The 24,462-nt window shown below is 41.3% G+C and overlaps 1 protein-coding gene across 1 annotated transcript in view; it reads left to right on the forward strand.

Moving 5' to 3' along the window:
• myo1f (myosin IF) overlaps positions 1 to 24,462 on the forward strand; it is a 145,012-nt gene that overhangs the window by 26,288 nt on the left and 94,262 nt on the right. The window contains exon 2 of the mRNA XM_087976073.1: positions 11,063 to 11,200. Within this exon, the coding sequence (XP_087832199.1) occupies positions 11,063 to 11,200 (138 nt within the window). The remainder of the gene's footprint in view (positions 1 to 11,062; positions 11,201 to 24,462) is intronic.

Raw genomic sequence — 24,462 nt, forward strand, 5'->3', positions numbered from 1 at the left:
TATGCACATTTTCTCACAGACACACACACCTCCACACACACACCCCCATGCACACACTCAGTCAGTCTCCCCTGCGCACGCACATACACATATAAGGTTTGTGGGGTGAATTTGTACTTGCAGAATTATATTTTATTTTACTCAAAACTGTATAAATCCATGTAAGATTCTGTAAATCCTACTTTGGAAATAGAATCACTAGGACACAGACAGACTTTAACCTCACACCTTCAATGCATTATCTGAGCTAAGGTGGCACCTATTGTTAAAGCTATCTTGAGAATGTAACTGTAAAATAGTTCTTGGATTTACATATAAAGGAACCAAAACTAACATGATCATTCTAAAAGATGAAAGACGGAAGCTAAATTTGTCTAATATTACATTCCATGACACTGCAAACCTGGTGCTATAAATGCTATGTCTTATGATTCTGCTCCATACCTACCTCAGAAGAATCTGATGAAGGAGCGTCGCTCCGAAAGCTAGTGTGCTTCCAATTAAACCTGTTGGACTATAACCTGGTGTTGTGTGATTTTTAACCTCAGAAGAAGCAGCGCTTTGAAAGCTAGTGATTCCAAATAAACCTGTTGGACTATAACGTGGTGCTGTGTGATTTTTAACCTTATATTCAGAACCTTGTTAAGTTGAATCAAACTGTTAAGAATGGGTTGTTAGAAACCAAACAAATTTGTTAACCGGGTAATACATAAGGGAATAGTAGAAGGAACAAATACTAAATTTGTTACAGTATTGAATGTTCCTTCACCAAGCATGGAAAATACTCAGCTTCTTCCCTTCTGCATTAAAACTCCCACGTAAAACTGAAATAAAGTCCCAAATAACAACTTTACAAAGCAGCCTCATTACTAATCTTCCATTCAACTACTTGCTGATGCTTTCAGAATGACTGCTGAATTGAAACTGATCAGGCCGTTGACATTCTTTCAAAAGTCTTTAAGCGTTGAAAGAAATGAATCAAGTTGTATCTTCTCCACGCGTGATATGGAGGTGCTGATGTTGAAGTGGCCTGGACAGTATTAAAAATCATATGACGCCAGGTTATAGTCCAACAGGTTTATTTGAAATGACAGGTTTTCACAGCCTCACTCCTACTTCAGATAGCTAGTCCTACTAACTGGAGATGGAGCAAGGCTCTGAGAGCTTGTGGTTTCAAGTAAACCTGTTGGACTATAACCCGGTGTCATATGAGTTTTGACTTTTTCCTCCACTCGGGTAGAATTGGCGTTCAAAGATGTACATAAATATAACTCAACTGTATTGAACTGAATTCCTTTGATTTCAAGCAATGTTAATCAATTGAGAGAATGTCCATTTAATTACCAAGGAACAACCCAATTGTTGCCCACTATTAACAGAATTTAGAAAATAATGGATTCATCAAGTTGATAAACAGATTTGTAAATTAATCAACTTGAAAATACGAGTGATTTAATGGTAATGGTTCACAGGTAAAAATTGCCTGATTAGTGATTTGGCAGTGGAAAAGCCGAATGATTGTATGCGATAACACTTCCAGATACAAGAAAAATAAGTATACAGATTGGTAATATGTCCTTCAACAAGCTCCTTCCAAACCCTTCGATGTCTTCCATCTCGAAGCATAAGAGGAGAAAATATATGGGAATACTCTCTCTGCAAGTTGTTCCACAAGCCTATCTTGACCTGAAACTTATTAGATTAGATTACTTACAGTGTGGAAACAGGCCCTTCGGCCCAACAAGTCCACACCGACCCGCCGAAGCGTATAGCACCCAGACCCATACTCCTACATTTACCTCTTCACCTAACACTATGGACAATTTAGCATGGTCAATTCACCTAACCTGCACATTTTTGGATTGTGGGAGGAAACCGGAGCACCCGGAGGAAACCCACGCAGACACGGGGAGAATGTGCAAACTCCACACAGAGAGTCGCCTGAGGCGGGAATTGAACCCGGGTCTCTGGCGCTGTGAGGCAGCAGTGCTAACCACTGTGCCACCGTACCACTATTTCTCTATTGTCACTAGATCAAAATCCTGGCATTCCCTTCCTCACGGCATTGAGGATGTACTTACATCATATTTTCTGCAGTAGTTCAGAACCACCTTCTCTCCAGCAATTAAGAATAGGCAATAAATACTGGCCCAGCCAACAATGCCCACATCCCATGAACAACGAAATAAATAAAAACTCAGTCTTTTGCCTCTGTATGTAGACCTGACGCAATCATCAACATATCTCTGAGGTTATAATGCACCAATAGTATGTATGTTTTTAAGTGGCTTTAGTAAGCCTCCAGTCTGTGAAGGGATACTACTAGAATTTCAACTAATATGGCTGACTAGCAAACTGTACTGCCAGCAGTTTAAGAAATTTACCAAGTTTAACTTACAGTGTGTACTTAGCGTGTAATTCAGATTTCTTCAAGGAGGTTATTCAACCTATTTTATCTGTGTTGCCTCTTTAAAAGAGTTTTTCAATTAATCCCTGCAGTTCCTGCATCAATTTGCATTTTTTAAATCATATTTCAGCACTAAGCCAATTTTCTTTTGAAAGTTATGTTTCGAATCATTTTTCACCACCTTTTCAAGTAGTGTATTTCAGCCATAATAATTTGAAATATAATCAGTAAAAAGAATTGCAAGGATATTGTTCAGAGTTAGCTACTACTATGCAATTATTCTATCAAGCTATATCTAAAATATTTCAAAGACGAATTAAATTGCCCATTAAATATATTGAAAGTGAAGGAGCAAAGACATTAGTATTTATTGACTACTTCAACCAAGTCTATTGAATACTGCAGATGTACAAACTATTGTCTGGTCATCACAATTATGATCGTGAGTCACACAACTTGTGTGGTCAGCTTGCTAATTATAGCATTCAAACATTTGTGGCCTGATATAATTCCTACAATTGAGTCAGTTCAGAAAATATTTAATTAGTGTTGGAATTACTTTTTGTACAATATGCTTAATGGAGATGACAACAGTTATGTGCACTGTCCTCACAAATATTTTCATTTAAAATCCTTCCTGTCACCCGAAAAACCTAGCAAGAGCTAATAAACAAATTTAGACACTCTGACAAAACCTCAAAAACATTGACTGCTCAACAACAGCTCTGACTAAAGAATTCTAACCAGTAGACAAACTGAAAGTGGACTGTGGGGGATCAGGTTTGTCTGTCATAATTGAGTTGCAGATACAGAATTGGTTTAGAAGAAGGTTACAGCACAAAATGCAAGAATTTCTCTAATTTTCTGTGGGAAAAATTGGTTGTACTCACTGCTACTGAATTTCATTGCATTTCAAAATGATTATTATAGTTATCAGAGTGAGATATAGGTATTCCTCTATAACTTCCCATTTCACATTTTTCCCTACCCATTGTCTCGGTTCCTGCAAACACTTTTCTATTCCCTCTTTACTTGGTTCAAGCTGACTCTCTAAACCATCCCTCTCTCCTCAGTGTCTAATCATGTCCTACCTTCTCTCCCCTCAATTTATGCTTGCATTTCCTCCTCTTCCAATTTGCACTGACACTGCCCTCATGTCATTTCTTTCCTATTGGCAGTGTTAGCCACACAACACTCAAAACCAGTGCACGCACAAGAATGAAGCAGTTTACTTGCTGGTAGATATTTTTAGTATCATTCATGCATTATCATCTATCATCTATATAGGGGAATAATTTTTTCTATGTTCAATGATTCCTGCAACCAGGAACCCACATTTTGTAAATTCGCTATAATTTATCACTCCTATCAGCTGTTTCTGCAAGCAAGAGAATTCTGCTGATCTCACAAAACCATTGTGAAACTTCCCATCCACAGTTACAGTCTGTTTCCTGGAGCAACATTAAAAATGTGTAGAAAGAGGAGTGAAGCTGAAGAAGGGAGCTCAAAGTGGTCTAGCCCAAGATGATGCTAACTGTTAACCACAAATGTACAGAGAAGTAGATATTCACCTAAAAGTAGCAACAGTTACACTTTGAGAGTTTACTACAAGTTTGTTCTCACACAGAGTTTCCCTTTAAGGCTCAAAGCCTTGATTGCCAATGCTACTTCAACACGCTCCTCTTACCTGGAAACAAAACAAAATGAACAATCTGCTTCTTTCACTGGTGCATCTCAAAAATTGAGCAGATATGCGAGGCGTTAGGTGAACACTTTAGTTGCACAATCTTTCAACTTCCAGTTCCACTTCAATGGAGTGTATTCGAAAGAGAGTTTTAGATTTAAATTACATTGAAATGCAGGTCAAAAGATAACCTTAGTATTTATGACCTAATATCCCCTGTTTTTCATCAGTTGGAGGTTGTTTGAATACACTGTAAGCACCAAGGCAGCTCTGGCTTAGACGTTGATTTGCAAAATTGGACTGCTAAGGTTCCAATACATAACAAAGGAGAAAAGTAAGGGTACATTTCCAGTAGACAGTGTGGCATCCATCATATTGATGCAAAATATACAAACTTTAGCTGTGAAGCAAGAGAAATAGCTTATAAAAGTCATAAAGTTTTGGTACAATTATATAGGGCAATGGTGAGACTACATCTGGACAGGTGTGCATGGTTTTGGGATCCTTACTTAAGGAAGGATTTAAACATTGGAATCAGTTCAGAGTTCATCCAACTGGTTCCCATGGTTGCAAAGAGTTCAGGACTGGCAGCTAAACATCCAAGGATTTACAACTTATTGAAAAGACAGGGAGGTGGGCAGAGGGGACGGAGTTGCCTTGTTAGTTAAGAATGAAATCAGATCTATGGCACTGAATAACATAGGATCAGATGATGTGGAGTCTGCGTGGATGGAGTTGAGGAACCATAAAGGCAGAAAAACCATAATGGGAGTTATGTACAGACCTCCCAGCAGTGGTCAAGACAAAGGGCACAAGATGTCCCAGGAAATAGATCGGGCCTGTCAAAAAGGCAAAGTCACGGAGATCATGGGGGACTTCAATATGCAAATGGACTGGGCGAATAATGTTGCTGGTGGATCCAAAAAAAGGGAATTCATGGAATGCTTACAGGATGGCTTTTGGAACAGCTTATGATGGAGCACACAAGGGAGCAGTCCATTCTGAGCTCAGTGCTATGTAATAAGCCAGACTTTATAAAAGATCTTAAAGTAGGGGAACGCTTAGGAGGCATTGATCATAATATGGTAGAGTTCAGTCTTCAGTCTTCAGTTTGAAAGAGAGAAGGCAAAATCAGATGTCATTGTGTTATAGTTAAATAAAGGTAATTTCAGGGGCATGAGAGAGGAACTGATGAAAATTGACTGGAAGCAGAGCCTAGTGGGGAAGACAGTAGAGCAACAATGGCAGGAGTTTCTGGGTGTAATTGAGGACACAGTACAGAGGTTCATCCCAAATAAAAGAAAGATTATTTGGGAGTAGACAGCCATGACTGACAGAGGAAGTTAGGAAATGTATCAAAACAGAGAGCTATAAGTGGCCATGAGCACTGGGAAATCAGAAGATTGGGAAGACTACAAAAACAAACAGAGGATAACAAGGAAATAAATAAGGAAGGAGAAGATCAAATATGAATGTAAGCTAGCCAGTAATATTAGGAATGATAGTAAAAGTTTATTTCAATACGTAAGAAACAAACGAGAGGCAAAAGTAGAGATTGGGCCACTCCAAATTGATGCAGGAAGGCTAGTCATGGGAGCTAGGGAAATAGCTGAAGAACTTAGGAAGTACTTTGTGTCAGTCTTCACAGTGAAAGACATGAGTAATATCCCAACAATTAAGGAGAGTCAGGGGACAGAGTTTAGTATGGTAGCCATTACAAAATAAAAAGTGCTAGAAAAGCTAAAAGGTCTAAAAATTGATAAATATCCTAGCCCCAATGGGTTCTGAGGGAAGTGGCTGAAGAAATAGTGGAGGAGTTGGTTGTGATCTTTCAAAAGTCACTGGAGTCAGGGAAAGTCCAGATGATTGGAAAATCGCTGTTGTAACCCCATTGTTCAAGAAAGGATCAAGACAAAAGATGGAAAATTATAGGCCGATTAGCCTAACCACGGTCGTAGGTAAAATTCTAGAATCTATTGTTAAGGATGAGATTTCTAAATTCTTGGAAGTGCAGGGTCAGATTAAAACAAGTCAGCATGGATTTAGTAAGGGGAGGTCGTGCCTGACAAACCTGTTAGAATTCTTTTGAAGAGGTAACAAGTAGGTTAGATGAGGGAAACCCAGTGGATATTATCTACCTAGACTTCCAAATGGCCTTTGATAAGGTGCCTCAAGGGAGGCTGCTGAAAAAGGTGAGGGCCCATGGTGTTCGAAATGAGCTACTGGCATGGATTAGAGATTGGCTTTCTGACAGAAAGCAGAGAGTTGGGATAAAAGGTTCTTTTTCGGAATGGCAGCTAGTGACAAGTGGCGTCCCACAGGGTTCGGTGTTAGGGCCGCAGCTGTTCACTTTATATATTAATGATCTGAATGAAGGGACTGGGGACATTCTGGCGAAGTTCGTTGATGATAAGATGGACAGGCACATAGTTCTGAGGAGGTGGGGAGGTTGCAGGAAGATTTAGACAGTTTGGGAGAGTGGTCCAGGAAATGGCTGATGAAATTCAACGTGAGCAAATGTGAGGTCTTGCACTTTGGAAAAAAGAATTCAGCCATGGACTATTTTCTAAACAGTGAGAAAATTCATAAAACCAAAGTACAAAGGAATCTGGGAGTACTAATCCAGGATTCTCTAAAGGTTAACTTGCAGATTGAGTCCATGGTTAAGAGAGCAAATGTAATGTCATTTATCTCAAGGGGGTTGGAACATAAAACAGCAATGTGCTACTGAGACTATATAAATCTCTAGTTAGGCCCCATTTAGAATACTGTGTCCAAATCTGGGCCCCACACCTCAGGAAGGACATACTGGTACTGGAGCGTGTCCAATGGAAATTCACATGGATGATCCCTGGAATGGTAGGCCTAACATACGATGAACGGCTGAGGATCCTGGGATTGTATTCATTAGAGTTGCGAAGTTTGAGGGGAGATCCAATAGAAACTTACAAGATAATGCATGGCTTAGAAGGGATGGATGCTGGGAAGTTGTTTCCGTTAGGCAGTGAGACTAGGACCAGTGGGCACCACCTTAGAATTAAAGGGGGGTCAATTTAGAATGGAAATTAAGAGTCATTTCTTCAGCCAGAGCGTGGTGGGCCTGTGGGACGTTGAATGTCTTCAAGGCAGAGATTGATAAATTCTTGATCTCACAAGAAATTAAGGGCTACAGGGAGAGTGTGGGTAAGTGGGGTTGAAATGCTCATTAGCCGTGATTGAATGGCAGAATGGACTCTATGGGCGAATGGCCTTACTTCCACTCCTATATCTTATGGTCTTATAGTCTTACGAAGTGTTTGTCTTATGAAAAGTCAGACAGGGTCAGCCTATATCCACTGGAATTTAGAAGGATGAGACATTGAAGAATACAAGATCCTAATGGGACTTGACAAGGTGTTTGCTGAAAAGATGTTCCTCCTTGTATGAGAGACTAGAACTAGGGGACACAATTTAAAAATAATGGGTGTCGCATATATGATTGATGTGAGGAGACATTATTTCCTTTCAGAGGGTCAAGTAGCAATGGAACGAAGTAAACAGGGAATGCAGGTAAGAGTAGATAAACCTTTGATATATAGGTAATCAAAAGATATAAAGGGTAGGCAAGACAGTGTGGCAGTAGCCATAATTAGATCAGCCGCGATCTTATCAAATAGTGTAACAAGTTAAAGGAGCTGAATAGACTCGCCCACTCTTATCTCAGATCTGACTTTGCATTGACGGGCCTAAATCATCATGCTTGCTCCACTGTGGCTCGAGAGCCAGCATCTAAGTCATGCAGTATTAGATCCATAGAGCCATACAGCACAGGGTGACACAGTGGCTCAGAGGTTAGCACTGCTGCCCCACATCACCAGGGACCCAAGTTCGATTCCACCCCTGGGAGTTTGTACATTCTCCCCGTGTCTATGTGGGTTTGCTCCGGTTTCCTCCCACAATCCAAAGATGTGCAGGTTAGGTGAACTGGCCATGCTAAACTGCCCATAGTGTTCAGGGATGTGTTGTCTAGGTGCATTAGGCATGGGTGGGTGGTTGGGTTACTCTTCGTAGAGTCGGTGTGGACTTGTTGTGCTGTTTCCACACGGTAGGGATGCTTAAAAAAAAGAAAAAGAATTTTAGGGCCAACTGGTCCATGCCAACCAGGTTTTCTATATTTTGTACTCATCCCAATTGTTGCTATTCAGAAATAAGGAATGAATCCTGTGCCCCCAACTCCACTGAACATTATACCACTGAGTTGATTTTTATTTCAAAAGTAGTTTATTGTCTATGGATTCTTTGGAATATTCTCAGCAGATAAAAAGCATTATTAAATGCAAGAATTTCTTACTTTTATACATTTTCAAATCTGTTAAATTAAAATTGCCCTTTACAACTGCAATGTATAGTTTGTTCTTATTTATTTGATTTGTGAATTTCCATGTCTACTCTTTTCCATTTCCTGCTTTTTTTTTGGATTAAATGTATCTCTCTTACCCTAACTTACAGGGCTCCAATTCATCAGAATTAGGCCAGTTGTGCCCAATTCATTTTGATCAAGTATCTTCCAGATAAATGACTGTGTCTTTCCAGCTAGATTTTCCTTTCTATGTTTATTAAGTATTAAGTATTACCATATATTTACTCCACCTTATCTCTGTGACACCAAATATACCGCAGTCTCTCTCGAGCACGATTCTTCAGGAAACCCAATTTATTCCAAACAGCCATTCGGATGTAAACTGTAAAATATCCCTTTCAACTAACACTTGATGAAACATCTACTTTAGCATTATAATGCACAAATTTAGGCTGTATCATAGTCTGTTTTTGAATGCCGTCACACAGCGTCTGTTGGGTTATATAAGATCAAGCTTCTCTAACCTCCATCACTTTTCATCATGCCCTCCTTCTGCTGTCATATTTATTTAATTTGCATATTTCAATGAAAATTGCCTTGAGATGTGACAGTGCTGTGATAAAATACATTTAAAGGACCAGGTTGAATGTTGGAGAGCACTTACATAGTGTTATGTTCAGTGTAATTGAAAGGAGGTACCTAATCTCAATTACAGTGCTGTAGGTAGGTGATGTGATAGGGCATTTAATGATTTGGAGATGCTGGTGTTGGACTGGGGTGTACAAAGTTAAAAATCACACAACACCAGGTTATAGTGCAACAGGTTTAATTGGAAGCATTAGCTTTCGGAGCACCGCTCCTTCTCCAGGTGGTTGTCACAACCATCTGATGAAAGAGTGTCGCTCTGAAAACTAGTGCTTCCAATTAAACCTGTTGGACTATAACCTGGTGTTGTGTGATTTTTAAGCATATAATGACAGGGGACTTGTGCAATACTGCTCCCATTTGGTTCTCCCAGTGACTGCTTCTGAGTGAGAATAATGCAAACTGGATAGTAAGACAATCAATAATCAAGACCAAAGCAAATATTCATGCCATTTATCTTACTGTAAGTCCAAGGGCTAAGTTTGCTGCAAGCATGGCAAACAAAGTCTCAGAATCAATTCCGATCCCAGACAGTTCCAACCATTTTCCTGTCTGTCTCCTGATTTTATTGGTAGCAATGAACCAAGTTCTTTGTTCAATCAAGGACGGTGGGTGGACTGCTTTGTGCCTGATGGCAAGGAGGCAGCTCCACTATGAAGGCTCTGTGGTGCTGATCAGAATAGAGCAGGAGATGGCAGTATGAGATATAGGCCTTTTCCTATTCTGTGATGAAATATGGGTGTCACTGACAAGACCGGCATTGTTGCCCAGCTCTCATACTAAACCATTGTGGAGGGTTTTTTTTTATCAGTTCAGATGTGTATCACTGGCTAGAACAGCATTTACTACTCATCCCTAATTGGCCAGAAGGCAGTTAGGACTCAACCACATTGCTGTGGACCTGCAGTTACACATTCACCAGATCAGTTAGGGATGGCAGATTTACCTCCTTAAAGACCATTAGTGAACTAAATAAGTTTTTGCCACAAAGGTCACCATTGGGATAACTTACTATTGAATACAAATGTCAACATTGTCCATGGTGAGATTTCAACCCATGCCTCCAGAACATTGACCTGGTGTTCTGGATTCTTATTCTGTGACATCACCAGCACCTCCCCATGTTAACAGGTGACCATATTGCTGTGCATCTGGAGAGACACGTAGGTCAGTTCCATACAGATGGTTGATTTCCAACCCTGAAGGATATTAGTGAACCGGGTGGAGTTGTAACAACAGTCACTAATACTTGTCAAGGCCACCATTACTGACACTAGCTTTATTTTTATTAGAAATATTGGCGTTGTTAACACTGAACTCCCACCTCCAGGAAACTAATCTGGAGCCAGAAAGCTAGTCCAACATTCTAATTCTAGATAACTTAGGACCCTCTGAGAGAATTCTGCCCTAAGAACCTTGGAAGAACTTTCTCAATCCCTTTCTCTCAAAATCTAAGTACAAAACTATTTGGCTACTGACTCATCACTAGCATGGTGTTTTTAAAGATATATACATCATTGCTCCACTCAGTGAAACTTGGGAATGAAATCAAGCTTCTGAAATAATCTATGTTGGTTTCCCAAAAGTACAACTTAAGGATATGAAATTAAATTATAAAAATGAAAATGTAGAAGTTTGGAATGACTTCCCTTTTTTTAACCATAGCCCTACTGGACTACAGGATTGCTCACTCTTAGAGAAAGGTGACTGGTGGTGCTTAACCTGAGGGGAGAGGTTGAGATAGGGTGTCATTCTTATAACCCCAGCTGGAGTGGGAATTGAATCCATGTGGTTGGCATCACTCTGTATTGGAAACTGGCCATCCAGCTAATCGACCCCCCCTGCCCCATACTATTATTGAAAGTATGTAATATGTAAATGCTTTATATGTACGTGTAAATTACTCTGAGATTATGTAGATTATTTTCATACTGTTAAATATAAGATACCACCAGGATTTGAACATTCCTATTCACTTTTTACACAGGGGAGTAAGGAGCGATACCATTGGCAGAGCCACAATGTTAAACAGAGTGGAGTGGATGACATGGTTCTTCTATCTAAAATCACAGAGGAAGCTATCGTGGAAAACCTTAAGAAACGCTACTTGGACGATTACATTTTTGTATCCTTTCAATTCAGTAAAACATTGATTTTCTAGTTGAAAATTATTGGCTTCTTTGTACAACGGTGCAACTATGGGTAAGGTAGGTGACGGAAAATTGTAAAGCATTATAATGTGGAGTAAGAATGGAGGTGGGGTAGGCGAAAGACTCAATGCATCTTGATTGGCCTTTCAATGAAGTGTGAAAATCATTCATTTCAACTTCTCTGTGAATGTAAAGCTGAGAGCATTTTGGTACGAGCGTGTTAAGCATTTAGTGATATCATCAGAGGGTTATAATCTTTGCTTATTTTATGTCAGATGTGACAGAAGGTTTCAAAGATCAATTGTAGAACATAGAATTAGTTTAAAGTATTAGCAACTTGAAAGCCGTGGTAAAAATGTATTTTAGAGTTTAAGAAAAGTTTGAGTGAAACCTTTCAGAAATCAGTGCTTGTACAACGTTTGTTCATCTCACTAAAATAATAGAATATCAAAACCAACTATAACCTGAGTGTATTTGCCAACAGCATATCAGGGAGAACAGCTGAGATAGAAAATGCTAAAAAATCTGCAAAAATATTTAGATTGCCATTTTTTTGCCCATTTACAATGTAAAGTAGTGAATGTAGACTTTTTAAAAATTAATTTGTGGGATGTGGGCATCACTGGCTGGCTCACATTTCTTGCCCATACCTTGTTGCCCTTGAGAAGGTTGCCCTTGAGCTGTCTTCTTGAACTGCTGCAGTCCGTGTGCAATGGGTTGACCAACAATGCCATTAAGGAGGGTTTCCCAAGATTTTGACCCAGTGGCAGTGAAGGAGCAGTGATGTATTTCCAAGTTAGGATAGTGAGTGACTTGGAGGAGCACTCAAAGGTGGTGGTGTTCTCATATATCTGCCGCCCTTGTCCTTCTAGGTGGACATGGTGGTGGGTTTGCAAGGTGCTGTAAAAGCTATAAGAATGCAATGAGTAGAATTAAACTAAAACAGCAGGAGTTAGAAAGAAGTAAAACAATAATAATTGGTGTGTTACTTTTGATTGTCTAGAATTTTAATGCACATAATTTTACAAAGCTAATTGAATTTTTTAAAATAGCAAGACAGATCCTTGGCTTTTTAATCAAGGTGAAAGGCAGTATGGTTTGGTGGAGGGTTTTTCTCACTGGCCAGACAGCTGGTGTAAGGCCTGTGTCACCAGGAAAGACGACAGATTAGTGTCAAGTAGCACAGTGACAGGCTGCTGCCAGGATCAATGACCCAGAGGAAGAAATCCCATCCCTTTGAGCGCTGCTGACCAATCAGGCACCTTTAACAGGAGTGCCATTTACTATCCCACTCAGGATTGCTGAGCGACCCCATGTTAAAGGTGATTGAAAGTGTGTGGAGATCATTGGGTGGAAGTTTCAGGACAGAGGGCTCAGCAGCAATGGAAGGGGTATGGCTATCAGTAACCCAACCCCACTTCCGAAGTTGGGTCCATGAACAAGACCCTGAGTAACTTGAAACGGGGAATTCTAACATCAGTGGCCTTGCTTTTAAAGCTCCTTGCAAATACCATATACCAATGGTTGAATACCACAGCAGTGGAATGAGGCTTTTGTGTGTATTGCTTGGATATAAATAAAAAATCTTATATTCCTTTAGCACGAAGCAGCTTCAATGCCTTGTCTTTCAGATGGGATATTAAACTGAGCCCCAACTGACCTTCCAGGTAAATGTCCATGATCTCAGGACAATTAAAAGAATGGGGAATTTCTTCCACATGCCTTGGCCAATATTTATTCTTGAAGCAATATTACTAAAATAAAGTATCTGGTCATTATCACATTGCAGTTTGTGGGATGTCGCTATGTACATGTTAGCCTCCGTATTTCTTACATTACATGCTTCTCATCAGTGGAAATGATTTTCCCTGTCTGCAAAGCATTTTTGCACTTGAGATGTGAAAGGTGCTATCTCCAGTAAACGGACTTTCTTTCTTTCTTTGCATCAGATATTATAAATCCTCATACCCTGTCCACAATCCTCACGCTCAATTTTGTAAGCGTTTACATTCTAGCACATTCCTGATCATTATTGGAAATGTTGCATTATTAAATGGGGGAAGCTCAGAAAATGCCTGTGCCTACAAGATAAAATACAGCTGGCACTTCATGTCACCAAGTGGAAAGTCTAGAACCAACTCACCTCCAAGCTTGATGTATCCCCTGTGCTCAAGAAATGTGAACACATAAAAGAGGAAGATTGATCTTGGGAAATGTCATAAATTCTGCTCTCCCAGTTGTCAATGCCAGACGTGTAAAATTAGAGTTTAGGCTTAAATTATACAGTCTAGAAAGAAGGTCTGAACCAGCCATCAAGATAGGATGGTCTGAAAAGAAATATTCCAAATGACTACTTTTAAAGAAACCAGGAAAAAGTACCAATTGATATGAATTAAAGCTGTTGAAAAGAAAATTTACAGTAGGTATCAAGAAAAGCTTTTTAAATTAAACAAATAGATACTTGCAACAGCCAGTCAAGGTCTCACAAGGGTAAACTTCAATGCTCTTGTTTGTTCCCATCCTGTGCTTCTCTCAAACAACCTGGTCTCTTTCAAACACAGGAACTCAGGGCACAGCTCTATGGTTTAATTTATCAGGTTGTTATTGTCGGAGCACAACAAAGATCAGTATAGAGCCCTCAGCTATTTACAATCTCTTTATAAGTGGACCAATGTGTTCAAATTTGTGGAGGATATACAATGGGGTGGACAAGGATCCTGTATTTGTGCTTTTTATTCTCACAACCTGCCAAGAGTTTCAACATAAGTTAATCATAAACACCAACTTTATAAGTCTCACATTAGCAATGGGGATAGCAGAATTTATGACATTTCGTAAAATGAGTCTTTCCCTTTCATTTACTTACACTTCTTCATCATAGGCCTTACATTCAGCCTGGAGGCTGGTTACACAGTATACCTGAGGTCGCACCGGCATATTCCCATGGAAACCATTTCTGGAAGAGAATTCCAAATTTCTACAAACTTTTCCATGCAAAAGTCATTTTTAATTTACTTCCTAAAAGATCCAATCTCAATTTTTTGATGTATAAGGTGACAGGTGCAATACAAGATGGGCAAATATCAGGTTATTCACTTTAGTTAAAAAACAAATTAAAGAATACATATAATAGAGCGGCACAGTGGCTCAGTGGTTAGGAATGCTGCCTCACAGTGCCAGGGACCCAGGTTCAATTCCCGCCTCATGCAACTGTCTGTGTGGAGTTTGCACATTCTCCCCGTGTCTGCGTGGGTTTCCTCCGGGTGCTCCGGTTTCCTCCCACAATCCAAAGATGTGCATGTCAAGTGAATTGGCCATGCTAAATTGTCCATAGTACTAGGTGTAGGGGAATGTGTCTGGATGGATTGCTCTTCAGAGGGTCAGTGTGGACTTGTTTGGCCAAAGGGCCTGTTTCTACACTGTAGAGAATCTAATCTAATAAATAATGAAAAATCATTAAGTGTTCAGAGAGATTTGGATCCCTTTGCAGATAAAACCCAAAATGTTAAAATGATTAGGAAATCAAACATGATGTTGACCTTATTGCAAGTGGGTTAAAGTACAAGAGTAAGGGAGTGTGGTTGCTAATGTAAAGTGTTTTGTGAGACAACAACTGTGTCCAACTCTAGTATCTGTACCAAAGGAAGAATATACTTTGCCTTAGAGCTGGTGTGACTAAGCTATACTAAATTGATTTCTGAGATGAAAGGGTTATCCTATGAGGAGAGAATGTGCAGAAAGGCTTTATAATCTCTAGCGTTTAGAAGAACAATACATGATTGTATTGAAACATTTAAGGTGAGGACAGGTTTTGACCTGATAGAAGCTGAAATGCTTTTTTCCCTGACTAAGGGTCTAGCCACTGGGATGGCTAGTGGATAGGGTGCAATCTTCCCAGCTCCTGGAAAATATGGATCATGGTGAGAAAGTTGGGAAAATCTAGTGTGAAATTCAGCAAGGAACTTTTCAATCTCTAAACAGAATGTTCCAATTTCCAAGCAAGTGGAATGATGTGACAAGATTCTCACTAATGAGCAGCATTGCCTTACGTTAACATCTCATCATTCATTATTCTCACCTCATTATTTTGCAGTTTCGCATTCACCCTTGTACAGCAACAATTCCCAACATGAAAATCAGGGCAGTGACTTGACAACTCCATCTCCATCTTGGAAATTCAGTCCCAAAATCACAGGGCATGTTCCACGGGCTGTGACTTCATGCACCTTGTATCCATGGACATTGCTATCCAACACATCCCAATCTCACTGCACCTTCAAGGCATAGCTCCCATCCACATCCAATACTGTTCTCCATTCAATTCAACACCTTGGAGCTCCTCAGCACCTTTTATTACAGTGCTGCCGCTGGGACACCTTCCATGTAGGAACTGGAACCAGCTCATGGTTTGGACCAGGGGACATCTCAGGGTTGCTTGCTCGCCTTCCTAGCATGCACTAACTTTGTGCCTGCATCGATGATCGCAACAGTTCTGCCTTGCCTTGCCTTGTCTTTTGGCACTTGCCCCCTCAACCATATATTAAAGACTCATAGCACTTCTTGTCATGCTCCTTTATGCAGACACAGAGCAAGGGAGCGTATTGTAGTTTTCAGCACTTATCAATCAAGAGACATGTTAGTCTGAGGCAAGTGCTGTGTGAATCTCACACTGACTTCATTCCCCAGAAGGATGCATGGCAAACACATTCATGTCAAAGAAGATTTGTCTTCATGAACGTGGCTGTCACCACTCAGGGGATCCCAGTACAATCAGTCAAGGGCATTATGTTATCACAGTCCAGGGCAATGGGCTCAGCCAGCTTGGAGTGGTCAGAGTCAAGGGGTCTGTCTCCATACAGTCCAGGGGATGAGCCACATTCAATCTCGCAGGTCTAGTGCCAACAGTCAGGGAATATCAGAGATATCAAGGCTCTAATCAGTCACCAGTCACAGCTGTTAGCCAAGTCCATCAGCAGGTGGGCCAGAGTCAGATCTGGATGTCTGTGGAATGAACATCAAGAGGGATTATCAAGGTACACTGCTGTGGTAAGGCAGTGAGGGAACTCAATGTTGGGAATTGGAAGCTACAATCTGGGATTCAAAGGGCACAAAGATCGTGAAAGGGGAAACCCAAGGAGATGACAGGAGACAGTAGTCTATGGGAGGAAATAGGATATTGCAAGATGGGAGGGTTATTTGCAATAATAAACCACCTTGATGGAGGGAGTGTGGAGCATGATGGTGGAGTGTACTAAACTATTGGGCCAGGGCTCTAGGTTAAGGATGAGAGTTGCATAGGTAATTCCAGTGGTGTATGGGTACATGTTAAGGATCAGTGGTGATGGGCTGTCCAGGGAGTGCCAGGAAGAAAGCAACATGGAGGTTCAAGAGATTTGCCTTGAAGACCAGGCTAAGCCTGTGCCTCACTGTGCCAAGCTCAACCTGTGTTGCCTCCTACTTTCACTCAACTCCGAAATGCAAACTACAAAAAGAATTTCCACAACCACATCCAGAGGGAGTGAGTCAGCACTATATTTTTCTAATCCAATACATGGGCTCTACTTGTCAGCAATGTGAAGCCTTTCAAGGGGCATTTGTATCAACTGTGCACTTGCAGAAAACAGTTTGAATTCATTTACAATCCCATTATCATGCATTTAAAATGTAAGCAATGTACTAGTGAGAAAAACAAGCAATCTTGACCATGTCAATGGTCCTTGCAGTTTGATGATAGTCATCTCTGTGAGTCAAAAGTAATCATTGGCAACCTGAAAAGATGCGTCTGCAAGCTACAAAGTGCAAAATGCAAGATCTGATATGCTGCACGGAAGCATGAAACTGATTCTTTTCACCTTGCAATATGATTTCATGAGCAATAAGCTCTCACTTCAAGGATGTGGCAATGGGAGGGTAGGGCATTGATGTCCATCCGGCAATTACAATCTCCTACTGTCACTTTGTGACATAACTGGTGCTGCATCTATCCAGAATTCCATGGCTCCTTGTCCAACTCTATGGAAAAGTAAACATTCATTGGGAGTGCTGAGAATGCTGACTGCTAACAACTAAGGACCCTGCTCTGTTTCATAAGCTCTGGACACAGGTTCATCATTCCTGAAGAAGGGCTTATGCCCGAAACGTCGATTCTCTTCTTCCCTGGATGCTGCCTGACCTGCTGCGCTTTTCCAGCAACACATTTCCAGCACAGGTTCATCACAAGCTTGACTGATGGATCCAGCTATAGCAGGAGCTAGCATCGCTGTTGCTGAGATAGAATAAAGGTGCAGAAAATTGGAAAAGGAACAGATTTATCAACAGACGCTGAACAGCATCCACATGAAGAGGTTGCAGATGAAGATCCTTCAGGATGCTCAGGAAAGCCACCGTCAATCGTCATTCCTCTCGATTTGTGAGACACAGGGTTACCTTAAGCTGAGGGTATCCTGCAAAACTGTGTCCAGAGCTTAAGAAACAGAATAGGGTCCTTAGTTGTTCGCAGTCAGCATTCTCAGCACTCCCAATGACTGTTTACTTTTCCATAGAGTGGGACAAGGAGCACTCTGATAGGGAGAGCCATGGAATACTGGATGGATGCAGCACCAGTTATGTGAATTATGCCAAATGCTGGAGTACAAGCTGTGATGACCACCCTATCCCAGTGACCGTTGAGGTGACAATGTTTATACAGTTGGCTCCTCCCAAGAAGACAATGAGGGGCTGTGTGGGACCTCTCAGTCCTCAACTCACAAATGTATCAAAGGTGTTACCAACGCAATTTGTGACAGATCACACCAACAGATCTCATTTCCCGGTGATGAAATCATTGCTGCAGCCTGGTCAATTAGCCTTGTTAACACAGCTGGCATCCCCGAGGTACAAGCTGCAATAGACTATACACACCTCACATTGACAGGGCCCTATGATAACACAACTGTGTTATAGAAAGTTCCATCAACATCAAAATCATCTGTGATCATTCATATATTTTGGAATTCGACAACAGGATCCCTGGGATTCTGATTCCCATGACTCCAATATGAACTCTCATGGTTCTGCAGTGATCAAGGGGCCAAATGCCTTATAAGGATAGTTACTGAGGGAAGGGCTACCCTCTGGAACCACGACTGATAATGCTGTTATGCAACCCCCGAACATAAATGGAGTTTAGGTACGTTCCAGCCTATTCTTCAATTGGGGACACAGTGGTGTAAACTACAGGCCTGTTGAAAATGAAGTTGCTCTATTTAGATTGGCCTGGGTGCCCTTGTGGTACACTCCACACAGAGTGTGCTGCATAATAAGTGGAACAGGCAAAGAGGGGATATGATGGACTCTGAAGAACAGTCTTCATAGGATGAAGGACACTGAGTAAGAAGAATATGATCTTCCACTTGATGGAGCACAGCAGTGTAGAGCATAACATGTCAGATGGGACTGAAAGACACCCAATTCCAGCAGATGAGAAATTCATTGACTGTGAAACTGGTGGTACCCAACAGACACGCATTTTCTTTCTGTTCCAAGACCAAATGCAGCTTCTGTTTGTTTTGCTTTCCATTAGTTTTTGCTATTGGCGAATAAAAGTAAATGTTTTGAAATGTTTCAAGACTTTTCTTTTCTTGAACAATGATGAGTTGCTACCAGACACTGGGAAATGGGTATTATAATGGCATTCATGAAGGATGCCTACCGGTCCATCTCCCGCCCTTATTTCGGGAACTCTGACCACAATGCCGTGTTTCTTCTCCCGGTTTACAGGCAAAAGCTCAAGCAGGAGACCCCCCCTCATGGATACAGGTCCAGTGCTGGTTGGAGGAGGCAGAGGATCAACTCCAGTGCTGTCTGGAATTGGCTGATTGGGTCATGTTCAAACAGTCCGCAGGTACCTTGGACGAGTACGCCACCACCATCACAGACTTTATCAGCAAATGTGTGAAGGACTGCACACCGAGGAAGTCAATCTGGGTGTTCCCCAACAGGAAACCCTGGATGAACCAGGACATTCAGAACCTGCTAAAAACCAGACATGAGCCCTTCAGATCAGGAGACCAACTCAAATATAAGGAATCCAAGTATGACCTTCGCAAAGCCATTAAGACAGCCAAGGACCAATACCGATGCAAACTAGAGACCCAGACAGACACCCAGTGACTATGGCAAGGACTGAATGACACCACAGGTTCTAAAAAGAGACCGTGCGAGATAGCAGACGATGACATATACCTCCCAGATCGTTTCAACGCCTTCTATGCTCGCTTTGAGCAGAATTTCGGCAGAGAGGTAACACCTATTCCGACAAGTCCTGACGAACCTATCCCAACAGTCACTGCATCAGAGGGCAGAGCAGTTTTCCTTCATGTGAATCCAAGGAAGGTGATGGGACCAGACAGAGTACCAGGCTGTGCACTCAGAGCATACGCAGATCAATTGGCAGAGGTCTTCTCAGACATCTTCAACCTCTCCCTGCAGCAGGCCACTGTCCCTTCCTGTTTCAAGAGGGCCAACATCATCCCTGTGCCTAAGAAAGCTCATGCAGCATCAATGACTACCGCCCAGTGGCCCTGACTTCGGTGGTCATGAAGTGCTTTGAAAGGTTGGTCATGGCATTAATCAACTCCAGCCTACCCACTACTCTTGACCCACTCCATTTTGCCTATCGGACCACATCAGATGCCATATCACTTGCCCTTCACTCCTCCCTCGAACATCTTGACATCAAGAACAACTACATAAGAATCCTACTCACTGACTACAGTTCAGTCTTCAAAACTATTATCCCCTCGAGACTGGTTACTAAACTGAGTGATCTTAGACTAAGCCCTGCAACTAGATCCTCAGTTTCCTGACCCACAGGCCATAGTCAGTGAAGATTGGGTTCAACATTTCATCCTCACGAACACTCAACACTGGAGCCCCCCAGGGGTGCGTACTCAGTCCCCTACTGTACTCACTGTATACGCATGACCGCGTGGCCAAATACCAGACTAATGCCATTTACAAGTTCACTGATGACACCACTATAGTCGGTCAAATCTCAGATGGCAACTAAACAGACTACAGATGGGAGGTGGAAGATCTGGAAAAAAGGTGCACTGAGAACAACCTAGCTCTCAATGTTGGAAAAACCACGGAACTCATTATTGACTTTCAGCAGGATGTTACTCATGACCCCCCTACACATTAACAGCACAGAGGTGGAACAAGTAGAGAGTGTCAAGCTCCTGGGAGTGGTAATTCACAACAAGCTTTCTTGGACTCTTCATGTGGACACACCGCTTACAAAGGCCCAACAACGTCTCTTCTTCCTCAGGCAGCTAAGGATATTTGGCATGATGGCGAATATACCCTTGCCAACTTTGATAGGTGCGCCATCGAGAGCATTCTGTCTGGACATGTCACTACCTGGTATGGCAACTGTACCATTCAAGATCAGAGACGGTTACAGAGAGTGGTGAACTCGGCCCAGACAATCACAAAGGCCAACCTCCCATCTATAGAATCCATCTACCAGGCCCATTGTCAAGAAAAAGCTGCCAGCATTCTCAAAGATCTATCCCACCCTGGCAATGTTTTTCTCCAACTTCTACCATCGGGGAGAAGGTACAGAAGGCTGAACACATGCATCAGCCGGTTTCAAAACAGTTTCTACCCTACTGTTGTTAGAATACTGAATGGATTACATTTGCTTAACATTAGCCTGTACTTGTGTTTTTGTTTTTGCCACTGTTAACTATTATTTCCTTATCTATGCTACTTAACTCTGTGATCTGCCTGTATTGCTCATAAGACAAAGCTTTTCACTGTACCTTGGTACACATGACAATAAATTCAATTCAATTCAAATCAATTCAATTCAATGTAGGCTGTGACCAAGGACTAAGGCTTAGTGTTTAAAAGGTGATAGCTGTAGGAATACGTACAATAAAGTGTCAGCCATGCCATCTTTTTGCCTTGGGATCTATGATAGCTATCCTACAGCATGCACAGTGAAGGACAACCAGCACCAGACCAGATGTACGTGGTCAAGAGCATCAAGTTCCCAGGAATGACAATAACTAACAATCTGGCCCTCCCACGTAGCTGCGACAATCAAGAAGGCACAACACCTCTTCTTCCTCAGGAGGCTAAGGAACTTTGGCATGTCCATAAGGAATCTCGCCAAATGTTACAGGTGCACTATCAAAAGTATTCTATCCGGATGCATCATGGCTTGGTACAGCCACTGCTCTGCCCAGGACCGTAGGAAACCTCAGAGTTGTAAACACAGTACAGTCCATCATGGAAGCCAACCTCCCATCTATTTACTCTATCTACACGTCTTGTTGCCACAGAAAGGCAGCCAACATCATCAAAGATCCCTCCCATCTCGGTTATACTCTCTTTCATCAGGCAGAAGATTACAAAAGCTTAAACACATGTACCAAAGGTTCAAAAACAGCTTCTTCCCCACTGTTATTTGACTTCTGAATCGACCTCTCTAATTTCAAATCTAATGTTGATCTTGCTTTAGTGCACCTCTTGTGCAGCCATAACCTTGCATACCTTGCTCTGTCTAAACATCCTATGATCTACATGATTCGGAGATGCCGGTGTTGGACTGGGGTGTACAAAGTTAAAAATCACACAACACCAGGTTATAGTCCAACAGGTTTAATTGGAAGCACACTAGCTTTCGGAGCGACGCTCCTTCATCAGGTGATTGGCTAGTGTGCTTCCAATTAAACCTGTTGGACTATAACCTGGTGTTGTGTGATTTTTAACTATGATCTACATGTTCTTGTATGTTATGATCTGCCTGTACTACACACAAACATTTCACTGGACTCAGGTGCATGTGTCAACAATAAATCAAATCAAGTCAACTCCAATCAAACATGGATGGTGTCAAAGCCTGGGGTTGCTATTGGGGTGAGGTGCATGATTAATGAGATTAGTTTGGGACAGTTGCACAAGAAATCTCGCTAAACCTCATGGAGGAAAATCCTTCCTTGAAACTCACAAATGAGACACTTAGCCAACATCTGGTAAGATTCAGCCCCTCCATGAGGCCAGCGAGTTTCCTTGTGCAACTCATTATAAGAGGCCAGCCATTTAGGACTGAGGTGGGGAGACACTGAGGTATTGTGCATCCATGAAATTCTCTGCCCAAGAATACTGTAGATGCTCCATTGTTCCATAGTTTTAATCTTGGCATTTCAGGAATCAAGCAGTACGTTAGCTTTATTGCAGGAGGATTTCAGTACAGGAGCAAAGAAGTCTTTCGTCAATTGTCTAGAACACTGATGAGACAACACATTTGTAGTACTGTGTGTAGTTCTGATCTCCTTGCCTATAGAAGGATACAGTTATTATAGAGGTAATGTCACAAAAGTTCCTGGGCTGTGGGGATTCTCATATGAAGATACTGGGCTTTATTCTCAGGGGTTTAGAAGAATGACAGGCAATCCCATAGAAATATACAAAATCCTGCAAGGATACAGAGTAGATGCAGAAAGTATGTTTCCCATGGCTGTGGAGATCTAGATCCCAGCAACAAAATTAGAGGCAAAACATTTCAAACTAAGTTGAGGAACTTCTTCAATCAGAAGAGAGTGAATCTTTGAAATTCTCTATGCCAGATGGCTGTGGAAGCTCAGTCATTGAGTAAATCCAAAGCAAAGATTGACAGATTTGGTAGTTCTTAATAAAATGAAGAAATATGGGAATAAACCATTGAGTTAGATGATCAGCCATAATCTAGAGCGGTGGAGCAGATCTGAGGGGCTGAATGTCTGTGTTATATACCTCATTCCTATAATTGGACTTGCAGGAAATCAAGGTATACAGTGATAAACAGAAATGTTTTGGTATAATGCTTTAATTAATTATGAAACAGGTTTATGCACATGTACTGTTTGCTCCTGTTCCAATTTCTTGTTGGGAAGTGGTTTCCCTCCAGTACTTTACACAGTTAACTAATCTTCATAGAGTTGTAGAATTTTAAAATAGTAGAACTCAAGATCCAGCAAATCTCTACCTGCTCTTTCATGGTTATGTTACAGCACTAGCAATCATCTGGAGACATGCGTTTAAAGTCGTTCCACATCCAACAGAGAATTTTATCTCAACTTAATAAAATGAATCTGGAAAAAAAACCTAGGGCTCAATGTAACATTCCCCATGAATATGTTTATGATGATGCTGGGTGTGGGTGGGTATGTGTGGGTCACATCAAATATGTTGTGAGAGCCTCCTGACTCATCTCACTTCGTAAAGTGTGACTTCTGTCAGTGAGGCAGGGAGGTCACATTCTGCTTCAGTTTGTCTGCCCACATCATTTTATGGCCAAGGAGCAAGCAGCTTCTGGGCCTGCTTATTAAGTGCTGACTTTTCTTCCAGGTGCCTGTCCCCACTCCCTCTAATATTCTGCCCTTAGTAATGTTGATTATTAACTACTGGATTGTTATAAACTTATTTGGTTCACTAATCCCCTTGAAGGAAGGAAATCTGCCATTGTTACCTTGTCTGACCTATTTGTGACTTTAGACTCATGGAATCCAGGAAAAACCACAGATCCTTAACTACTGTGTGAAATGCCTTGTCAAATCTCTCTGCTTATTCAGGAAGCCACTTTCTCCACAGCAATCATGATGAGCAACAAATACTCACCCTACCATTTAGTGCTAGTCATTGTTCTTTCCCTGGGTCCTTACAACTTTTCACCTGAGTAATTTCCAGTTTTCTTTTGAAGGCTTCTACTGAATGTGGACCCACAACTGTACCAGCTTCTAACTATTACATGATAACAAAAGTTTTTCCTCAAGCCAATGGTCTGCTTGTAGAGTGACCAAGTTAATTTTTCACTGAGGACTGTCAAATCATAATGGTCAAATAATTAAAAAAATTTGGAATGAATTCATCATTTATCTACTCAGGCTATGACTCAGCCCAGACATTTTTTTTTGCTAAAGGTTGATCACTTTTATTTCTCCGTTGAGCACTTGTTGTGGTACCGTTACAGCATCGCTGTGAAGTAAGACCATCTACAAAAGAAAGCTAAAATATTATATTATATTATGATCATTTTGAACAATATATTGCATTAAAGTTAAATGGTGAGTTCAGAAACTCACTCCAAGCCCAAATGTTCCTGTTTTTCGTAAGCATCCAGATGTCCCACCATGAGTCAAGAAAATGTAGTTCTGCAAATTACAGGAAATCTTAAGCCTGAAACAAGAAGTAACCTTGAGCAAAAAAG

Source organism: Chiloscyllium plagiosum, unplaced genomic scaffold, assembly GCF_037043375.1.
Source record: "Chiloscyllium plagiosum isolate Xiang-an unplaced genomic scaffold, Cpla_swu_hap1 HiC_scaffold_28, whole genome shotgun sequence".
In the NCBI taxonomy this organism is placed as follows: Eukaryota; Metazoa; Chordata; class Chondrichthyes; order Orectolobiformes; family Hemiscylliidae; genus Chiloscyllium; species Chiloscyllium plagiosum.